Genomic DNA, 21,254 nt, shown 5'->3' with positions numbered 1-21,254 from the left:
TTGTACATCATCTTATTATCTTTTGGGAGAAGTCTGTGTCATTTCCTGTCCAAAAAAAAAAAAAAAAAAAAAAAACTTGCTGGTTGAATAAAAGTAACTTTAAGTCAGAATTTGCCAGGGGTATGAATAATTTCAGGCTTGACTGTGTGTATATATATATATATATATATATATATATATATATATATATGGTTAGGATTAGACTTCCGTTTTGCCTCTCATTTATATGACTTCCACCATTCCATACTAATTTGCGGGCAAGATTCAAAAGCTGGTATGGATTTGTATCCATATCGCCACACTCTCCCTCCCTGGAGAAAACAACCTGTGGTTGTAGAAGAGTGAATTAAAATCCGAAGAACTCCTCTTCATCAGAGGATTCATTCAATATTTCAAGGACTTTTCCTCTTTCCTGCTGTTCCAGCTCTGCAGCAGTTGTAAAACATGGCTTCAGGTTGGATACATGCACAGTGCGAACATCTTCATCAGTTGATTCCAGTTATATACGATAGTTCAGTGGTCCCAACTGCTTTAAAATATGGTAAGGGCCTTTCCATTTTTGAGCCAGCTTAGCCGTAAAATGGTGTTGACTGCTAGACTGGGGAAATGTTCAACATCCACAGCCTCTTACCCCTGGATCCTTACGTACTCCTTTCCACTTTTGCCTCCCTCAGGCCAGCACCTATGTGCGTTTTGCATCTTCGACACTATCTGGTGGTACTCCAATTCAACCCCTCACCTGGGAACAGGAGCGGTATGCAGATTGTATGCAGATATGTACATCACCAGTGTCTTCCCCTCTATCTTCAGTGACGCAACAGGACTTACGATGCCAATACTTCTTAGCACTACATCATCTTACTGATGCTGACATCTTGGCCACTTTCCACCACTTTCTGTCTTATATGGCACTGCCCGGGACTGGTGGGAAGAAGTACGATCATCTGAAGGAACATGGGATGAGTTTGAGTCTGTTTTTCTTTCTGCTTTCCTTTCAGAGGACTATGAGGATGAACTAGCAGAAAGGGTCCGATCAAGAACACAAGGTGAAAGAGAAAGCATAAGAGACTTTGCATTTACTTACAGATCACTCTGCAAGAGATAGAACCCTACCTTAACTGACAACGAACTGGTAAAATTGATTTTAAAGAACCTTAAGTTATATCTCGCTAGTCAGCTATGAAGTCAGGTGAACAATGTCGACGAACTGGTGAAATTAGGCCAACAGCTTGAAAAAGATTACGAACAGCAATGAAAATATGAAAGACACATGGGTTCCACATCCATGCAACAAAGACCCAAAAAGAGAAACCGCCTTTAGTTCAATGTTAGCGATGTAAAGGACATCACTCCCCTGGTCACTGTCCACACTTTGTCTCTGCTCAGTCCTTTCAACCCACTAGTCAACTCCATCCCTCCAACAGTAAGCGAACAAAATTTTCAGTTTCTAAAACTGTTAGTCCTCTTACCAATTACTCTGTTTCTGCCAAATTTACCAAAAAGGCCCCAACCACTTGTAAGAAGGGACCACCATCTGCAGCTGTTCTGCAACAATTAGTTGTACCTCTGAGTATTGGTACCTGGAAGGGGAAAGCTATTGTTGACACAGGTGCAAGTTACACCCTTTTACATGAGAATCTTTGCAAGGAGCTCCCTGCAGAAAATCTTCTGTTGTGTTCTTGTATTATTGTCACCAGCAGAGGGCACTAATGGTTACTAAGTTGGTAGCTATAAAAGGTGTAGGAGAAGAATGAACTGTGTACAACCATGTGGCAAGCTGTCTGTGTGAGGCCGTAGGCCATTTGTTAATAAAAGTAATTCTGAGATTGGACTCTTCATACTTACCTGGCCATAGAAGACGCAACAAAATTGGCGACAAGGATTTTTTTTTTGGAATAAAAGATGGCTGCAGTTGCTTCATTTCCTATGCCATTCCTGCCATGTCCTGGTGAGCCTTCGATACCCTTTGATGTTTGGCTGAAGAGGTTCAAGAATTATTTGCTGGTCATTAATGCATCTGGAGATGAATGGCCTCCTGCACGAAAGAAAGCGCTGTTTCTTCATTGTTTAGGCACAGAAGGTCAGAGATTATTTTATACTTTGCCGAATTAAGGAGAGACAATAGAGGAAGCTATTGCGGTGTTGGAAGCATACTTTGTTCCTCGACGAAATGTGATTGCAGAACGGCATGCTTTTAGAAAAAGAACTCACATACCTGGTGAAACAGTTCTACAGTTTGTAACTTCACTTCGAGATTTAGCAGCAACATGTGAGTTTGGATTAAATCTTGATGAGATGTTACGTGATCAACTAGTAGAAAACATGGCTAGTCATCGTATTAGAGAAAAACTGCTGTTGGAGACTGATTTGACTCTGAGTAAAGCCATCACAATTGCTACTCAAATTGAAGCCACTGGTGAACAAGTTAAAACTATTTCAGACCAGAAGTTTGTACCTGTGCAACTATATAAGGAAAGTCTATGTCAGCTGATGGTCAGTATAAAACAAAGTACTCCGTAAAGCCTTCTATTTTGTCTAAAACCTTAAAGTCTTCTAAAGTTTCTAAGATGACTTCATCAGTTCGTGCATGCTATCGTTGTGGATCAACAAAACATTTAGCAAATGATTCAAGATGCCCTGCTGCTTCAGAAAAATGCCATAATTGTCAAAAGTTTGGACATTTTTCAAGACTATGTCGCTCACAACAAATAGTCAGTACATGAAATTGAATTGCCTGAACTTCAAATTTTGTACATGCAAAATGTGCTAACTGACAAGATTAAGTGTACTGTTACAATAACGACTGCTTCTGTCTCTGTACCTGTGGAGTTGATAGTTGATTCGGGTTCCTCTGTTTCCATTCTGCCAAAATCGTGTACGAGACATACTTTAAGAAAGACTCCTTGCTACCTTCTTCTGTCAAATTGGTGACTTATTCTCGTGACCCAATACCAGTGCTTGGATGCTTACCTGTTACTGTCACAAAGAATGATGTTAACTGCAACACTTCAATTTTTATAGTTGAGTCTGGCACTGCTCTTCTGGGAATGGATTTAATTAATGGCCTGCATCTTCACTTTGGAGGATCTTCTGTTTCAACGGAATCTTATCAACTTCCAGCACATGTGATGGGCCTTTCTGCTTCAGTGCCTGTGGCCAAACTAGGATGTGCAAAAGGTTTCCTGCATAAGGTAAAGATCTCTTCTGATGTTGCACCTGTATGTCAGAAACTCAGACGGTTGCCATTGTCTGTTCGAAAGGCTGTTTCTGAAGAACTTCAACCTCTCCTTGACCTAGGTGTTATTGAAAAAGTTGATGCATCACCTTGGGTTTCACCAATTGTTGTAGTGCAGAAAATCAGGAGGCATTCGCATGTGCGTAGACCTACGAGAAGCAAACAAAGCTGTGATTACAGACAGTTATCCTCTGCCACATATTGATGAATTGTTATCGAAATTATGTGGAGCAACTGTTTTTTTCTACAATTGACTTGGAGAGTGCATACTTTCAACTTCCATTACATGAAGAAAGCCGCGACTTAACTGCATTTATAACCCATGAAGGCCTATTTAGGTTTTGTTGTGTACACTTTGGCCTAGCTTCGGCACCTTCTGCATTTCAGAAAATGTTATCCACTGTACTGCAAGGAATGACAAATGTGGCACATTATCATTATGACATCATTGTCTGGGGTTGGACACAGAATGAACATGACTGCATGCTTAACAAAGCTGTTCAACACTTACAGAATGCAGGACTTCAGTTGAATACTCCGAAATGTCAATTCCGTAAGACAAGTTTACAGTTTTGGGCCATACTGTCTCTGCACAAGGTGTACATCCAAATGAGGATCATCTTAATGCAATGCTTCATGCACCAGTTCCTGCAGATGCACATCAGCTTCATTCCTTTCTGGGGCTAATATCACGGTACAGCAAGTTTATTCCAAATTTTGCCACTGTGGTAGAGCCTTTGCATGCTTGTATCAGGAAAGGAGTTGACTTCACTTGGTCAGAAGAGGCTCAGAAAAGTTTCAACACTGTGAAAGAGTTACTGCTTAAAAGTTCTGCGTTGGCGTTATTTGATCCAAATTTGCCCATTGTAGTTTCAACTGATGCCTCAAACTATGGACTTGGTGTTGTATTGGCTCAAATTCATGAAGATAAAACTGAACGCATTGTTGCATTTGCTTCAAGAACCTTGTCAAGTATTCAACAATTGAAAAAGAAGCCTTAGCATGTGTATGGGCTGTTGAAAAATGGAGAATCTATCTTTGGGGTCGGAAATTTTTTCTACATACTGATCATCAAGCTTTAACAGTGCTACTGTCTCCCAAAGGCACAGATCGTGCAGGAATGAGAATTGCACGCTGGGCAGCAAGAATTCTATGTTTTAACTATGAAGTCATTTACATTTATGGTTCTCAAAATTATACTGCTGACTGTATGTCTCGATTTGCCTTTGCCAGACTCTGAAGAGGATTCTTCTAATGCAGAACCTGAATTTGTTGCATATCTGTCTTCTGAGATGTCTGCTGTAACTCCAACTGAGTTTGCTTCTGCCTCTGCATCATGTCCAGAATTGAATTCATTATGTGCACAAATTGATCGTGGATGGCCTTCTTCATCAATGGCTGTTAATAAAGATCTTCGTCCCTATTTCCAAGTAAGGGATGAACTGAGTGTTCAAGGAAATTATGTTTTCAGAGGATCACGTCTTATTGTTCCTGTTTCACTTCGGCACATCTTGGTAAATCTGGCCCATGATGGTCACCAAGGAATTGTGCGTACAAAGCAGCGTTTTCGAGAACTCTACTGGTGGCCAGGTATTGATTCTTTGGTGAAGGAAAAAAGTAAAGAACTGTCAAGTTTGCATTTCTTCTGACAAGACAGCTATTGTTTCTGCTGCACCTCTGCAATGTGTACCTTATCCCTTTGGGCCATGGGAAAAAGTAGCTGTTGACACCCAGGTAAAAAAAAAGTGCACATAAATGCATCTATATAAAGAATTTCGAGAGGTTGGTTACTGAATCATTAAATAAGACTGCCTAGCTGATATGAGTGTTGTCTCGTTTTTTCACAGTAATTTGTTAATATAATCTGATTAAGGTATCTTAGACAAGTAAATACATCAACTGTGGTCAAATGTAAATTAACTTGTGCTTATTTAACTTTATTTAAAAAACAAATATTAGTTAAATAATGCAATTTGTCTTAATTTCGATCCAGTGAGCAACTGAGCATTGTTTTCACGTGTGATGCATGCATGTTTGCATGGTTCGGTGATTATCTGCCAATTAAAATCTGTTCGTCAAATAATGTTAATGTATTAACCAGCATTTATGAACGATGAGCAATGCATTTGTTACAGTATATTTAAATTTTTGATAACGGTAGGTAATAAAATTGCAACTGATCTTGTTAGCTCTGGTCCAATAAAAACTATTTTAATTAATTCATGTATTAGTACAGTACAGTAAATGTTAGTTTAAATTAACTTTTAACTAAGATTAATACATGTTTTGGAAGTATTTTTCATTGTTTATTCATATTAACTAATGTTAACAAATATCTTTTACCATTAACTTAAGTTCTAAGATTAGTTATAGTTCAGTTCATTTTAAAAGTGTGGTCTAAAAAGAAAAAAAAGTTTGTTAAACAACAAAAACAAAACACTCACAACCTACACTACCAGCTGTATTTGTATTTGAACAGCAAATAAAGTATGAAACAAACTCAAATGAAACTAAGAAGCTGAACAGGGCTGTAGCAGTGTACATATGCACATTCCTCATTGTCATGTTATCTTGTTACATTTATCTTTAAATTAAAAAAGAAATTTACTTTAATATTGTGGCAGTTTTTTTCTCTGTGGTATCGAAAATGGTATCGAATATCGATATTTTTCAAGGTGTCGTATCGAAGTTAGAAATTCCAGTATCGTGACAACACTACTTAATACCATATAAGTGTACTCAACTGTGCTATTTTGAGATGCCCTGAAATTGAACTAAAATGTGCTTTTAACATACTATATCTGTTTTTTAAAAATATATTTAGTTACAACTAGAAATACACTTGAACCCTACTTTTAAACATTTATAAATATATTTATAACTAATTTAAAGTATAATAGTAATATATTAAAAGAATATACAAATTGTGAAAAAAGTGTGCTAAATACTGTATTAAAAGTGCTCTATTTTCCCAAACTAATTTTGTATTTAATGTACTAAAAATTAGTATTAAGTACATTTTAGGATAAACTTAAGAGCATTTTAGTGTACTCAACTATGCTATTTTGAGACACCATGAAGATTAACTAAAATGTGCTTTTAACATACATTTTTGGAAATGCTGAGATAGTATTTTGTTACCACTTACAATACAATTGAAACATATTTCATACACCTTTAAATATATTAATTATTGTAACAAAAGGAGTCGGAGGTGGATCCAAATGCTAGCTTTATTGAATAGACGTGACCGAACAGGCAGGGTCAGAGACGGCAAACACAACATCCAAGAAAATCCAGAAGAGTAGTCCAATTAACATGCAAAATGGTCAGGGCAGGCGGCAGGGTTCAATAAATGAAGAAACAGTCCAGGAGAAAATAAACACAAGGGCAAAACGAGGAAAATAACCAGGAACAAGGTAAATGCTAAAGCTAAACAACAATCAGCAAACACAGAGTCAAGTCAAGTCAAGATTATTTACACATCGCTTTTTACAATACAAGTTGTGTCAAAGCAACCTTACAGTATTAAAATAATAAAATAAAATGTCAATAATAATGCAAGAGTTCCATATTGCAACAAAGTCAAATTGGGGAGGACTCATCTGGTTCCCATGGCCTTGTGCCGGTGGGCGTTTAGGGTAGAAGTTCTTTCTTGATGATCTGTCTCTGGGGCTCATCTAGTTGACACGGTATCCGCTGACATTCGGCTGTAGGTGTTGATCCACCATCTGGTCTAGGTTTGGAATGGATCCAGGGGACTGCAGTGACCATCTGATCTGGATACGGACTGGATCTGGTGGCTATGGTGATCTGGGAATAAGAAACAAACAGACTAATATTAATGTAGATGCAAGAGTTCCAAGTTGCCACGAAATCAGATTGGAGAGGACTCATCTGGTTTTCGTTGTCTTGCGTCGATGGCCGTCTAGGTGATGAGGTCTTCACTGATGATCTGTCTTTGATGTGGTCTCTGCTGACATTCAGGGCTGTAGAGGATATCTCTGGGTGCTGATGGGCATGGACTAGATCCGTGAGACTGCAGTGACCGTCTGATCTGGATACAGGCGGCTACGGTGACCTCGGAATAAGAAGGAAAGATACTAATATTAGCGTAGATGCCATTCTTCTTCTGATGCAACGAGTACATCAGGTGTTATAGGAAGTGTCCCTGGTTCCAGTTGACCTAAATAATGCAGCCTAACAATCCTTTAACGGATTTGGATTATGAAATGTATTAAGTGTAGGCCAGGTTAAAGAGATGGGTCTTTAATCTAGATTTAAACTAGACAGAGTGTGTCTGCCTCCCGAACAGTGTTAGGTAGATTGTTCCAGAGTTTGGGCGCTAAATGTGAAAATGATCTGCCGCCCGCAGTTGATTTTGATATTCTAGGTACTATCAAATTGCCGGAATTTTGAGAACACAGCGGACGTGAGGGACTATAATATGATAAGAGCTCGCTTAAGTACTGAGGAGCTAAACCATTCAGGTCTTTATAAGTTATTAGCAAGATTTTGAAATCTATGCGATGTTTAATAGGGAGCCAGTGCAGTGTTGACAGAACCGGGCTAATATGGTCATACTTTCTGGTTCTAGTAAGAACTCTAGCTGCTGCATTTTGGACCAGCTGGAGTTTGTTTATTAAGTGTGCAGAACAACCACCCAATAAAGCATTACAATAATCTATCCTTGAGGTCATGAACGCATGGATTAACGTTTCTGCATTTGACATCGTGAGCATAGGTCGTAATTTCGATATATTTTTTAGATGAAAAAATGCGGTTTTGCAAATGCTAGAAATGTGGCTTTCGAAGGAAAGATTGCTATCGAATAGCACACCTAGGTTCCTGACTGATGACAACGAATTGACAGAGCAGTCATTGAGTAATAGACTGTGCTTTAGGTTATCACATGCGGAGGTTTTAGGTCCAATAATTAACACCTCTGCTCTTTCAGAATTTAGCAGCAAAAAATTTCTTGCCATCCAATTTTTTATTTCAACTATGCATTCTGTTAGTTTTTCAAATTGGTATGTTTCGCCGGGCCGTGAAGAAATATAGAGCTGCGTATCATCAGCATAACAGTGAAAGCTAACACCATGTTTCCTGATGATATCTCCCAAGGGTAACATAAAGTGTAAAACGTAATGGCCCTAGTTCTGAGCCTTGAGGTAGAAAAGGGAGATTTGAAATTGGTCTGTAATTGTTTAATTCATTGGAATCAAGTTGAGGTCAGGAGTGGGGGAGGAGTGGCCTTTTATATCAAACACAAGGGGTCACATGACAAAACCAACGAATGGGAACCTGACACATGAAACAGGGGAACCAATCGGAAAAAGACACACAGACAAGAGTGAAACATGGTGGGTTGAGACAACACATAACATAAAGAGTCCATACTGGAGTGCCCTCTAGTGGGATTACCGGGCACTCCATAACAATTATACATAAAAAAATAAACTTATTGATTATTTAAAATACATGAATAATATTTAATAAATGTATGCAAAGCGTATTTATAATGCATTGGCCACATATTTTTATTAATAAAAAATACACTTGTTGATTATTTAAAATACATGAATAATATATAATAAATGTATACAAAGCGTATTTATAATGTATTTTTTATTAATAAATATATGTGGGCAATACATTATAAATATGCTTTGTATACATTTATTATTATATATTATTCATATATTTTAATTAATTAATAAGTGTATTATAATGAATAAAAATATGTGGGCAATACATTATAAATACGTTGTCACGAAGCATGTAGGAAAGGGCAACATAACGTAGAAGTATATAAAAAGTCTTCAATAAATCCTCAGGCAGAGTAACAATTGATAGGAATGACTGGAGTAGACGTGCACACAACGAAAGAACATAGGTGTAATGCTTGTAGCCGGACAAAGAAACAAGGAAATCAAACAAACTTATAAAGGGGAGATAATTACAACAACAGGTGGAGGGGATCACACTAATGAGCAGGAAGACCAAAAAAGGGCATGGGAGAAACCAAACAGACAGTCCAACGGGGGAAAAACTGGGAAAAGCCAAGACAAACAGTCCAAGGGCGTGACATACGCTTTGTATACATTTACTATATATTATTCATGTATTTTAAATAATTAATAAGTGCATTTTTATTAATAAAAATATCTGGGCAATACATTATAAATACGCTTTGTATATATTTATTATTATGCTGGGCATTTCTCATATGGGAGCGGATGCTGGCGTTGATTGTTCGCCACTTCTCCCGGTTATGTGACTCAATTGAGTGCTTTTTACATACTGGATGTGTCCACTACAGTAATTAATGGACTAGAAATAATTTTCCTCCTGATGCCGTGGATTATGCTGTGGATCATCCTGGTGGTGTATGTGACTATTATACCTCACGGCCCTCCTGGATCTTGGCTAACCGCGAGCAGCGGTGCCCAACCACGCACTATGTTGACGATCGACATCCTAATGGAACAACACAGGATTCCCAGCAGCACTGGAATCCATCCACAACTGGATCTTCCACGCCGAACCCGGTACATCCATAGAGGTCGGGTCGCCACTTTGTTGTGTCCAAACACGGTGGCCACAGCAACATCGCATCTCTCTGGACGGCCTCACGCCACGCCGCACCTGGATTACGTCATCAGAGCGCCGCCACTGGAGGAACAGTTAACTCCGATTGGTATAACAGAAAACCCGAGTGGATCACCTTGTAACAAACTGGACCTCAAAATTCACATTACTATTGAACAATTCAATGTGCAGTCATTTTCAAATAAATCTGGACTCATACACGACCACATTTTGGACAAAGGGTTAGATATTCTCTGCCTAAGTGAAACCTGGCAGCAGCGTGATGTCTATTCCTCTCTCAATGAGGCCTGCTCACCTGGGGCCGACAAGAGCATCGTAGGGCCTATGCTAGAGCTCTCTCAAAGGCTAGGTCACAGCATTATTCCTTGTTGATCAACAACAATGCAGGTGACCCCAAAAAACTGTTCTCCACAATTCACCATATTCTCAAACCACAGACTCCCTCATTTTTCAGCCACACAGACTCAAATTGTAATAAATTTATGAATTTCTTCACTTCCAAAATAGACTGTATCCGCTCAGCTTTGTCTCCTCCCACATGTTCCACTCCTGACATTCCCACAGTACTGATCACGCAAAAACTGACACATTTTTCTTCTACAATGCAGCAGGACGTCGAGAATATCATCCGTAAATCTAAACTATCCACTTGCTCTCTCGATCCCCTCCCCTCCGCTCTGCTTAAAACCCACCATCTTTCCATTAGCCCTCTTATAACTAAACTCATTAACCTTTCACTGCAAACAGGAAATGTTCCAACAGCCCTAAAAACAGCTATTATCAAACCTCTTCTTAAAAAACCTACCCTAGATCCTGAACCTCTGTCAAATTACAGACCCATCTCTAACCTCCCATTCATCTCCAAAGTGCTAGAAAAAGTGGTTTCCTCCCTGCTCAACACCCATCTCAGTTCCAACAGTATGTATGATAAATATCAATCTGGTTTCCGCTCTCAATATAGCACAGAAACAGTCCTCCTCAGAGTGACCAGTGACCTACTTATGGACTCCGGCTCCACTTCTTTGCTCATCCTCCTCGACCTCTCTGCTGCATTTGATACTGTTGACCATTGCATCCTCCTTCACAGACTTCAGCACTACATTGGTCTCTCCGACACCTCCCTAAAATGATTTCATTCTTACCTCACAGATAGGACCGAGTGTGTAGCCTTGGGGGAGGCAAAATCCTCACCTCACATTGTTACCTGTGGGGTCCCCCAGGGCTCCGTACTCGGTCCAACCCTCTTCACAATCTATATGCTTCCCCTTGGTCGTGTCAGCAGCAGGCATGGAATTCATTACCATTGCTATGCTGATGACACACAACTCTATCTCCATATCACTCCCTCCGGCTCCCCCTCTGCCACTATTTCCCATCTCACCTCCTGCCTGGAGGAGATCGGGGCGTGGATGAATCAAAATTTTCTGCGGCTGAATGGCTCTAAAACAGAAGCCATCCAAATCGGAACGCCTCACCAACTACGCTCTTCTCCTATTACATCTGTTTGATTCTTTGGCAATACTATTTCCCTCTCTCCTTCCGTTACTAACCTTGGGGTGAAGTTTGACCCCTACCTTTCTTTTGACAATCATGTCACCTCAATTTGCAAAACCTCTTTTTTTTCACCTCCGTAACATTTCAAAACTGCTTCCCTCTCTTTCTCTTTCAGCTGCGGAGAAGCTCGTCCACGCCTTTTTCTCCTCCAGGCTGGACTATTGTAATGCACTCTTGTTGGGAATCCCTGGCAGGAGCCTTCAAATGCTCCAGTTTGTGCAGAACAGTGCTGCCAGGGTCCTAACGGGGGTGCGGAAACATGAGCACATAACCCCCATTCTTCAATCCCTTCACTGGCTCCCTGTTTACCTCCGCATAGAATTAAAGATCCTCCTGCATACCCACCACTGTCTGCATGGTGCGGCCCCCATACACCTCACTGATCTCCTTTCCCCACACACCTCCACCCGGACCAGAGCAGGCAAACGGCACCTCCTGGTTGCACCTAGGACACGGTTCAAGACCATGGGCGACAATGCTTTTAAAGCATCCGCTCCTCGTCTGTGGAATGCCCTCCCAGAACAACTCAGAGCCCCCAAGACCATGGATGTTTTTAAAAGAGAACTGAAAACCTTCCACAGCTCAAAATGTCATTACATCTTCATATGAGTTATTCTGTGGTAGGAAAATGCGTACTTGTCTGAACATCCTTCCTCCTCCTGTAAACAGCAAAAGTCTTGTAAGTCAGAAAGTATCTCTGTCACAAAAGAAAATGAAAGCATATACAGACTCTAGAAGAAGAGCTCGCACCCCTAACTTCAAACAGGGAGATTGGGTGCGAATACAGAGTCCAGTTCATGTCCCAAAAGGACATCCAAAGTTCTCAAAACCCCTTCAAATCACTCGTCAGATTGGTCCATGTACTTACCAGTTGTCAGATGGTAGACAGTGGCATGCATCTCATCTGTCTCCTACCTTGGCACCTATGGAATGTTCTTCTAGAAATGAACTTGTAGCCCTGCCCCTTAATATGGGTCCCTTATCTACCTCTGGAGTGTTGTTTAAAAATGAACAAACTAACTCACCTGTTCAAGTTCCTCTTGCTACAGATTCTTCAACTGTTTCTGGATGAGGTCCAGCACGTTTAAGACGACCTCCACGTTGGCTCCAGGATTATGTTACTTAAAAGTAACTAATATTAAAGTAATGCATTGTTCCATGGTGTATATTGAGAATTAGTTATGCTGTTTTTCTAAGCTATTCATTAATATGTAATTATTGTGAATGATATGGGGCTATTGTGTTAACTTTAAATTTTGGATTCAGGGGGGAATGTATAATTTTGTAAGTAGTGGGGGAATATGTTGTGTTCTTGTATTATTGTCACCAGCAGAGGGCACTAATGGTTACTAAGTTGGTAGCTATAAAAGGTGTAGGAGAAGAATGAACTGTGTGCAACCATGTGGCAAGCTGTCTGTGTGAGGCCGTAAGCCATTTGTTAATAAAAGCCTTGAATTGTAATTCTGAGATTGGACTCTTCATACTTACCTGGCCATAGAATACGCAACATCTTCTATGGACTCAAGGTCCTCTTTACCTAGCCAATGGGGAAGCAGAAATTCCACTAGGATGGGTAAACATATCAATCAAAAAGTTTTTAGCATACCTGCTGCTGTTCTTCCTGCTAAGGCTCTAGCCTATGCTGTCGTATTAGGCTTGGACTTTATTTTCTCCAGTGGCCTGCAGATTAATGTGGCAGATCAGAAATATTTCTTCAAGTCCAACCCAATTGAAGATTATCCCTTCCAGCCAGTGTAACAGTTATTCACACACAACACCAAAAGGAGAAGATGGAACGTAAAAGTACCAGCCTTTCTCTACTAAGTTCTGTTCCTCCTCCTCAACTTGTCATATTTCAATCCCCAACCAAACATGAACAAATACTAATTGACACTGCTGTGAATGCTGCCCACGTACCTCTTGAAGATAAGCAACAGCTACAGCAGATCCTGGAGTCGAACCCACAAGTCTGCACACTATACCACCCAACAGGTCATTACCCCATCAGGTCTGTTTCAGTTTAATGCAATGTCCTTTGGGTTAAAAAATGCCCCTGCTACCTTTCAAAGGCTGATGGAATGTGTACTGGGAGAATTGCGTGGAAGCATCCGTTTTGTCTATATAGATGACATAATTATTTACTCACCATCTGTAGCGCAGCATTTCTTCAATTTTCAGGCTGTTCTCCACAAGCTTTCACTGGCTGGCTTAACGATCAAACCCGGTGCCTACTAACCTCAAAGAAGTCCAACGCTTTTTGGGTTTACCAGGGTGGTATCACCAGTTTGTACCAAATTTCTCCAAAGTGCCTGAACCTATGAATGCGCTGAAAAAGAAAGGGTGTACATTTCACTGGTCTCCACAATGTCAAAAGGCATTTGAATGTCTGAAATCTTATCTTACCTCTTCTCCCATTTTTGGCCATCCAGACTTAGAACTTCCTTTCACCGTCTACATGGATGCCAGTGACACTGGTTTGGAAACAGTGTTAACCCAGCGTTTTGAGCAGGTTATCGCATATGCCAGAAGAACCTTGAATAAGGCAGAGGCCAATTATTCTATCACAGAAAAGGAATGTTTGGCTGTAATCTGGGCTCTTGAGAAATGGGAACACTATTTGGAATACAAATTGTTCACGTTAATTTTTTTTATTTTTTATTTTTAAGTTGTAAATACAACAATTATTGAAGTATGCTTTATAACAAAACAATTTCATCTTTGTACTTAAAAATTTAATTTAATTCAATGTGTTATTTACTCTTTTTTGTAATTGTTTGTGAAATTTACTAGTAATTTCTGAGTAAAAAATTTTGTTGATTTGACGAGCACCCACTGGCAAAAAAAAAAAAAAAAAAAAAAAATCTGTACCATTGGTTTAAGCCCTTTCCAAAATTGTTTTTATTTTGTTATGACTTTCTTTTCGTTTGCTGATGGTTCATGTTCCACTTGCAAGGGCATTCCTTTGGGCACACTCAGCTTGCGAGTCACGTTCTTCACTAAGAGGCCTCAGCTCGCTTCAACTGCTTCCCATTCTGGTCCTTCTACTTCCAGGTATGAGGCCACAGCAATGTGTGTTGAAGAGTGCGGAGAAACAAGCAAGATCTTGCTGGGTAAATCCCAGCAGACTGCTCTTCCTGTGTGTTCACCGGTCGAGCTCCCCGATGACTTTGATAGCTAGTCTCAGTATGGGCTTGATTTCTTATTCAGAGCTCCTGCTGGAGATCCGTTCGGCCTACCAGGCCAGAGGCTTACCTTGCCCATTGGAAGTGAGAGCCCATTCAAACAGGGGAGTCGCTGCCTCAGCAACTCTAGCTAATGGGGCCTCTCTAACAGACATCTGTAGAGCTGCAGGTTGGGCTACACCTAACACATTTGTGAGATTCTATAATCTTCTAATGGAACCAGTGTCTTCCAGAGTCCTAAACACAAGCTCTGGGACTCAGGAGACTGGCACGGTGTAGAGCTTGCCATAGCGTTTTCCCCCTCCCTCAGGGTGATTACGCTTTCAGTTCAGAAAAAGTTGTAGTGAACTAGGGCTGCATGATAAATCGTATGCGATTGTCATGTGCATCTCGTCAGTAAAGTCGGTTCTGTGATTAGTAGTAAATCTCTATCATGTGCATTCAGATGGCGTGGTATTTAAAACACTGAGCCGTAGATCACTGACAAGCTACACCATATCATATTCATCTACGATTATGAACTCTATTTTGGGTAGCTTGTCAGTGATCTACAGTTCTGTGTTTTAAATGCCGCACCATCTGAATGCACATGATATAGATTTACTACTAATCACAGAACCGGCTTTCAGTTTGGTAGTCTCCCCTCATGTGGAGCCCACCTCAGAACCTTCGCGGCAGCAACCACCAAAGATAAAAAAATATTTAATCTTTTTGTAACCAGCAGCCACGTCAGATTTAACCAATTACTGGACAGATTATTATTTACAAACCAAAATAACATTTCATTGAGCTCATGTCGAAGTGTTGAAAACATGATCATTTTAAATATAGTAAAGTTGTATGATTCAAAAACGAAGAAAGCCTATAAATAAAGAAAAAAAATTCAGAGCATGCATGTTTACGAGTTGGTTTGCCAGGTAAAATACATTTATGTGTAAAATGTCATAGGTAACTATGTCTGACATGAAAACGACGCCAGTCATTGTACCATAAAATGATAAACAGCAAATAACACATATACTATTTTGTTATGTTTTGTTTATTTAGTTTTTAGTAAAATAAAATGTGACCTTGTAGCAACTACGTTCACGCCGAGACAGCGTCGCAAACAGCGGCTCAGCTGCAAAACGCTTTTACTATAAGAGAAAGCGGCAGCCACGCAGCGATTCCACCGCTTGCCGCATCCCGTGTGAAAGGGCTTTTAAACGGTCTTACAGACCTCTTACCTGCAGAACAAAGCGAACTCTTAAAACTGTCCGAGTTAAGAGTCTACCGCAAGGCTGCAGGACTGTTTTGAAAATACAGACTGGGAGTTGTTTGCTCAGAGCACAGACGTGGAGACCATAGCTTTCTGCACTGACACTGTGCTAACCACCAAAACTACAGGTCAGGGGACAGGTTGGCTTTCAGTAATGCCCGAAGAGAATTGAAGAAAGGCATTAAAAAATCCAAACACAGATACCAGCAGCGCATAGAGGGGCACTTCAGAAATAACAACCCCTGCAGCATGTGGAGAGGCATTAAAGCCCTAACAGACTACAAGAATAACACCACAATGACCAGCAATGACACCACACTTCCTGACGCCCTGAATTAATTCTTTGCGCACTTCGACAATCACACCAGCAGAGTGGAGGCTCAGACAGGACAGTACCACCATCCAGAGAGGAGCCGGCACTTGTCTTTGAATGTCATCAGGTGAGATCCACTCCCAGAAGGATTTACATCAACAAAGCGGCAGGACCAGAGAGGATACCAGGCCGCACATTGAAGTAATGTGTTGATCAACTAGCCGGAGTGTTTACCAGTATCTTCAACCTGTCTCTACATGTCTCAAATCCACCACTATTGTTCCACTGCCAAAAAAAAAAAAAAAACAGTAAAGTGTCTGAACGACTATTGCCCAGTTGCTCTGACAACAATTGCTACGAAGTGCATTGAGAGGCTTGTCCTTTCCCACATCCAAGCCACCATCCCCACTGATCTGGACAGCCATCAGTTTGCCTACTGTAGGAACAGATCAACAGAGGATGCAATCGCACTTCACATCAGCTTATTACATCTGGGGCATCCCAACACATATGTTAAGCTGTTGTTTGTAGATTTTAGTTCTGCATTTAACACAATAGTGCCCCACAAACTGGTGTACAAGCTGAGCAATCTGGGATTAACTTCCACATTCTGTTTATGGACTTTCTTACAAATAGACCACAGAATGTCAGCGTGGGCAATCACACGTCACCCACTCTCATTCTGAATACAGGAGTACCACAGGGTTGTGTTCTCAGCCCAGCCCTTTTCACCCTATTCACACATGACTGCAAACACATTGACTCCTCTAACACCATAGTGAAGTTTGCTGACGACACCACAATAGTGGGAGAGAGATAGGTCTGTAAGTAAGAATCTGTAAGTGAAGTGTTTAAGGTAGGTTTTTTTGAGCAGTGGAGTTACTCAGTTGAGGGGACAGAAGGAGAAGAGGGGAGTTTAAGGAGTGGATGTGGTTGAGTTGAGTTCTTGTGTGGCAAAATCATCAGCTGTTAAAGAGGTGGTGGAGGGGGACAGAGGTTAATTTTGTGGAAATATATAGATTTGGCAGCATGGACTTCAGCTGAGAAAGATGAAAGCAAAGACGGATATATAAGGTCTGATGGCTCTTATGATTTGCACCATTTTCTCTTTGCTGCCCTGAGTTTGGACCAATGCTCACAAAGAACATTGGATAACCAGGGGTTAGATGCGGCAGCATGTGCTGGCCTGGAGGGGAGGGGACATATATTGTCTACACAAGAAGTTAAAGTGAAGCATAAAGTGCCAGTTGCTGCATTCACATCCAGAGATGATAAATGGGTGGATAAGGTAAGAGGGGAGGACACTACAAAGGAAAGATGGGAAGGTAAAAGGGAGCATAGGTTTCACTTAAAAGTAACTGGTAGAGGGGTTGGTGAAAAATTGTAGTACTATGATATGGTTTAAATGAGAGGCCTAATAACAGCTCATTTGAATGTTTTTGGGACATATCCTAATGACAATGATAAATTAATAATATTAAGAAGAGGATTTATGACATCTGGAAGCACCTCTTTTAGTAGCTTAGATAGTATAGGGTCTAGCATACAGAGGGTCTAGTTGTTGGTTTAGATGATTTAACAAGTTTATACAAGTTTTCCTCTTCTATAGCAGAGAATGAGTGGAATTGTTTTTCAAGTAATTTATAATGCACTAATACAATACTGTAGCTGACAGCTGAATGCTTATATGTTTTATCTCTAATAGTATCGATCTTGGAAGTAAAGTAGTTCATAAAGTCAATGCCATTAACATCAATTCCATGTGACAGTATTAAATGTAAAGTTCAGAATTTCTATAAATGCTGATTCCAATGCATCTTTTTAATTATCAACATGCATATTTAAACTGCGTTGGAGCCGGAGCAACTAAGGACCAAGTTGGAGCTAGAGGGAAGGAGGAGCCCGACAGAGCCAGGGGGATGAAGGGAAGAGGTAAATCCAGAGAAGTGCAACTCTGTAGTGTAGGAAGGTCAATAACTCTCCAAGGCGGACAAGTTGAGGGAGCCCGGAAAAGCCAGTGGGATAATGGGCCATGGTGGAGACGAGGGAGAAAGAAGCCAAGGTGGAGCCGATGGGTCAGAGGATTGAGGTGGAGTCCAGTACTCAAAGGCTGGAGGTGGAGAGAGGGGATCCTCACGCCTAGACAGAGCTGAAGTTGGGAACACACAAGGCCGATCAGAGTGCCCAGATGGTACTGACTGAGGGTGAGCTGAGAGACTGACAGGAACCAGCGGAGACAGGGCTGAGGAACTGACTGGCATAAGGAGGTGGGAGAGGGAGGCTGGGAGGGAACTTGAGAGTCACAAGGAGCTCAGGAGATGCAGGAAAGCTGGATGGAACCAGCAAAGACTCAGGAGACATAGGAGACTCAGGAAAATAGAGTATTACCTCCCCAAACTAGTCTATTAAATCTTTCTTATACATGTTCATTAGTTCCTCATAATATTGTCCAGTGGCCAGTTGTAGCTCACTCTCTGTGGTGGGAATGTGGACGGGGCTTCATTCCAAGCCCTCAATGTCCACCAGTATTTCCTTGAGGACGGGCGATGTTGCTGGTTAGATGAATCTAGACGCTCATGCTCCGTGGTGATGATCGCTCAGTCGTGTTTTTTTGCGCTGGCTTTCGTGTTGCGGCTGGCTCAGACTCTCTGTCTGCAGTGGGCTCAGGCAATTGCTCTGTGCACCGGGATGACAGCTGACTGGTCTCTGGTTTGGAAGTAGGGCTGGATATGTCCTCCTAAATGGCGCTAATGGTAAATTGCAATCCATTGGTCTCCAGCACCCACTCCATGAAAGCAGCAAAGCTCTCTCGAGGACCACACCTGGACAGCTTAGCCTTTGTGGTGGTGTTCAGGTAGGTTCAGGATGCGAGTAATGTGTCAGGTATGCTAGTTCTAAAAAATTCCTTGTGTGGTCCTTAAGGGAGCAATCCTCCAGCTCGAGCAGGAGGAGCTGGACAGCAGGGTCCATAATATCAAAGCAGACAGACAGAGCACACACAAAACATAGCAAACACAAATCAATAACTGGCAAAGTACTGAACAGAATAGGCAGTATAAATACAAAAGCAAGTGAGGGACTAATGACTTAATCGAATGAACACATGTGAACAGAATGACATAATCAAGACAAAACTCACTGAGAAATTTGGATAAGGCCATTTAAATCACGGAATCATTGTCAACCATAGTGGCTGTCACAATCCCATACATCCTATACCTTTACCACTCAATTCCGCACTCCATTTCCCATAACCCTGCCTAGGAACCAATTACAGACTCCTCCCGTTTCCTGTCAGGAGTACTATTTAAGGTGTACTCTTTCACCTCCTTATTGATGTGTATTGTTTTTCTGGTTTTTGTGATTGTTTGCTGCCTGCCCTAACCTTTGACTGTTATTGGATTACTCTTTTTGTCTTGCCTTGGTAATGTTTTCTGATATTGTTTAACACTGCTCGTATGACCTCGCCTTGTTTGAATAAAGCCTGCATGTGGATCCTCCAACTCCGGTGTCACAGCTCCTTGTTACAGTGGCCAGCCATTTCCTTTTTAAATAGGACCTAATGAGAAGATAATTAGACTATGCATAATGGCTTTGATTCAGAGAGTGAGATGATTCAAATTCAGAGAAGCGTTAAAGTGTACCTAAAAAAGGTTTTACAGTTAGCAAGAAATTTTAGTTGAAACATACAAAATTCTGGACTGCATTTCTTCAACAATGAGATAAGTATTTAATAGGCATCAGTTGTGAAGGCAACCATTGCTGTTTAGGACATACTATAGTGGATGGTTTAAGGCTGATATCAAATAGGAAGGGTCAATTAACTGTGAATTCTATCTAGGTAACAAAGTCATTATTAATCTGCCTGTCTCTTCATTTTGTTTTTATTTCCTGTTTTGCAGCGGTGTCTCTCGCACTAGCTTTGAATGGCGTCTTCACAAATACCATCAAGTTAATAGTTGGCAGGTAATGTATAAACATTATTTATGTTATTCAATCAGAATTTAATACAATGATTGTTTTGGGTTCAGTATAAACTGGAGGGTTAAAAAAACAGACAATGGTGCAGAATGCAAGATTGGGCACAGATGGGAAACAATGGTCTCATGTTACACTGCTCACCAGAATTGTGGAAAACAGAGTGAAACAAAAAAATCCTCTTATTTGTCTTCTTATTTTGGATTTAATGGTAGCTGAGCATGCACATTTGAATGTCTTTGTGTTGCCCTTTAAGGAATTTAACTTTATTATCTGCTTTAAATATTTTTGGCACATATTCTCAATTAAAAATGTGAAGTTCATAATTACTTTTCTTAATCGTTGACATTTGAAATGTTAAAGTGGTTAAGATGGAAGCAGCAAGTTGTCTGTGTGCAGCACTAGAAGCAGCAGGTGTCATCGGCGAGTGCAGCCCGCACACGGGCTAGAGCTGAAGCCGCCAAAGTGAGAGCATCATATGCCAGCCAAGAGGTTAAACATGGAAAAGGCCACAAAAAACCCTCAAAAACAGCTGGAAACAGTAAGATTAAACACCTGAGTTGGGAGTGTAAACGCTACAACAAGAAGCTGAGGAGACACAAGTGCTGGAAGATGTTGAATTAGCAATGCGTGCTGCAGCTGAGAGAGGAGGATCTAAATCAGAGAAAGTTAGTTCAGGACTGTACCAATTTGATGATAAGCCTGAGAATTATTCGTCATGGTGTTCACCTCATTCACCAGTGCAGCTCGTGAAGTTCACCTCACAGCAACCCAGGAATTGGACCTCATGACTAAATGGCTGGGAAAGGAATCTGGCGAAATGGTGAAGCGCATCCGCTCAGTGCATGTCAGCAACCCCAATCTTGCTTTACACAAAGCATGTAAAAAGATTACGTGAGTGCTTTACTGCACCAGAAATCATTGAAAGGTCACTATTTCAGTGACTGGACAGTTTTCCTAGGATTTTAGCTGAAGACCACACCAAATTACATGAACTCTAGGATTTGCTTATGGAAATCCAAGGTGCTAAAGAAGATGGTTATCTCACAGGTCTCTCATACCTTGACACTTTACGTGGAATTGCACCAATTGTAGATAAGCTTCCATAAGGGCTTCAGGACA

The 21,254-nt window shown here is 40.8% G+C and overlaps 1 protein-coding gene across 1 annotated transcript in view; it reads left to right on the top strand.

Annotated features, from left to right (window-relative positions):
* plpp4 (phospholipid phosphatase 4) overlaps window positions 1–21,254 on the top strand; it is a 296,113-nt gene that overhangs the window by 187,725 nt on the left and 87,134 nt on the right. The window contains exon 4 of the mRNA XM_073835225.1: window positions 20,057–20,120. Within this exon, the coding sequence (XP_073691326.1) occupies window positions 20,057–20,120 (64 nt within the window). The remainder of the gene's footprint in view (window positions 1–20,056; window positions 20,121–21,254) is intronic.

This window comes from Garra rufa, chromosome 2 (assembly GCF_049309525.1).
Source record: "Garra rufa chromosome 2, GarRuf1.0, whole genome shotgun sequence".
NCBI lineage: Eukaryota > Metazoa > Chordata > Actinopteri > Cypriniformes > Cyprinidae > Garra > Garra rufa.
Note: the sequence above shows the minus strand (reverse complement) of the source record. Positions and strands in the feature narration are given on the sequence as shown.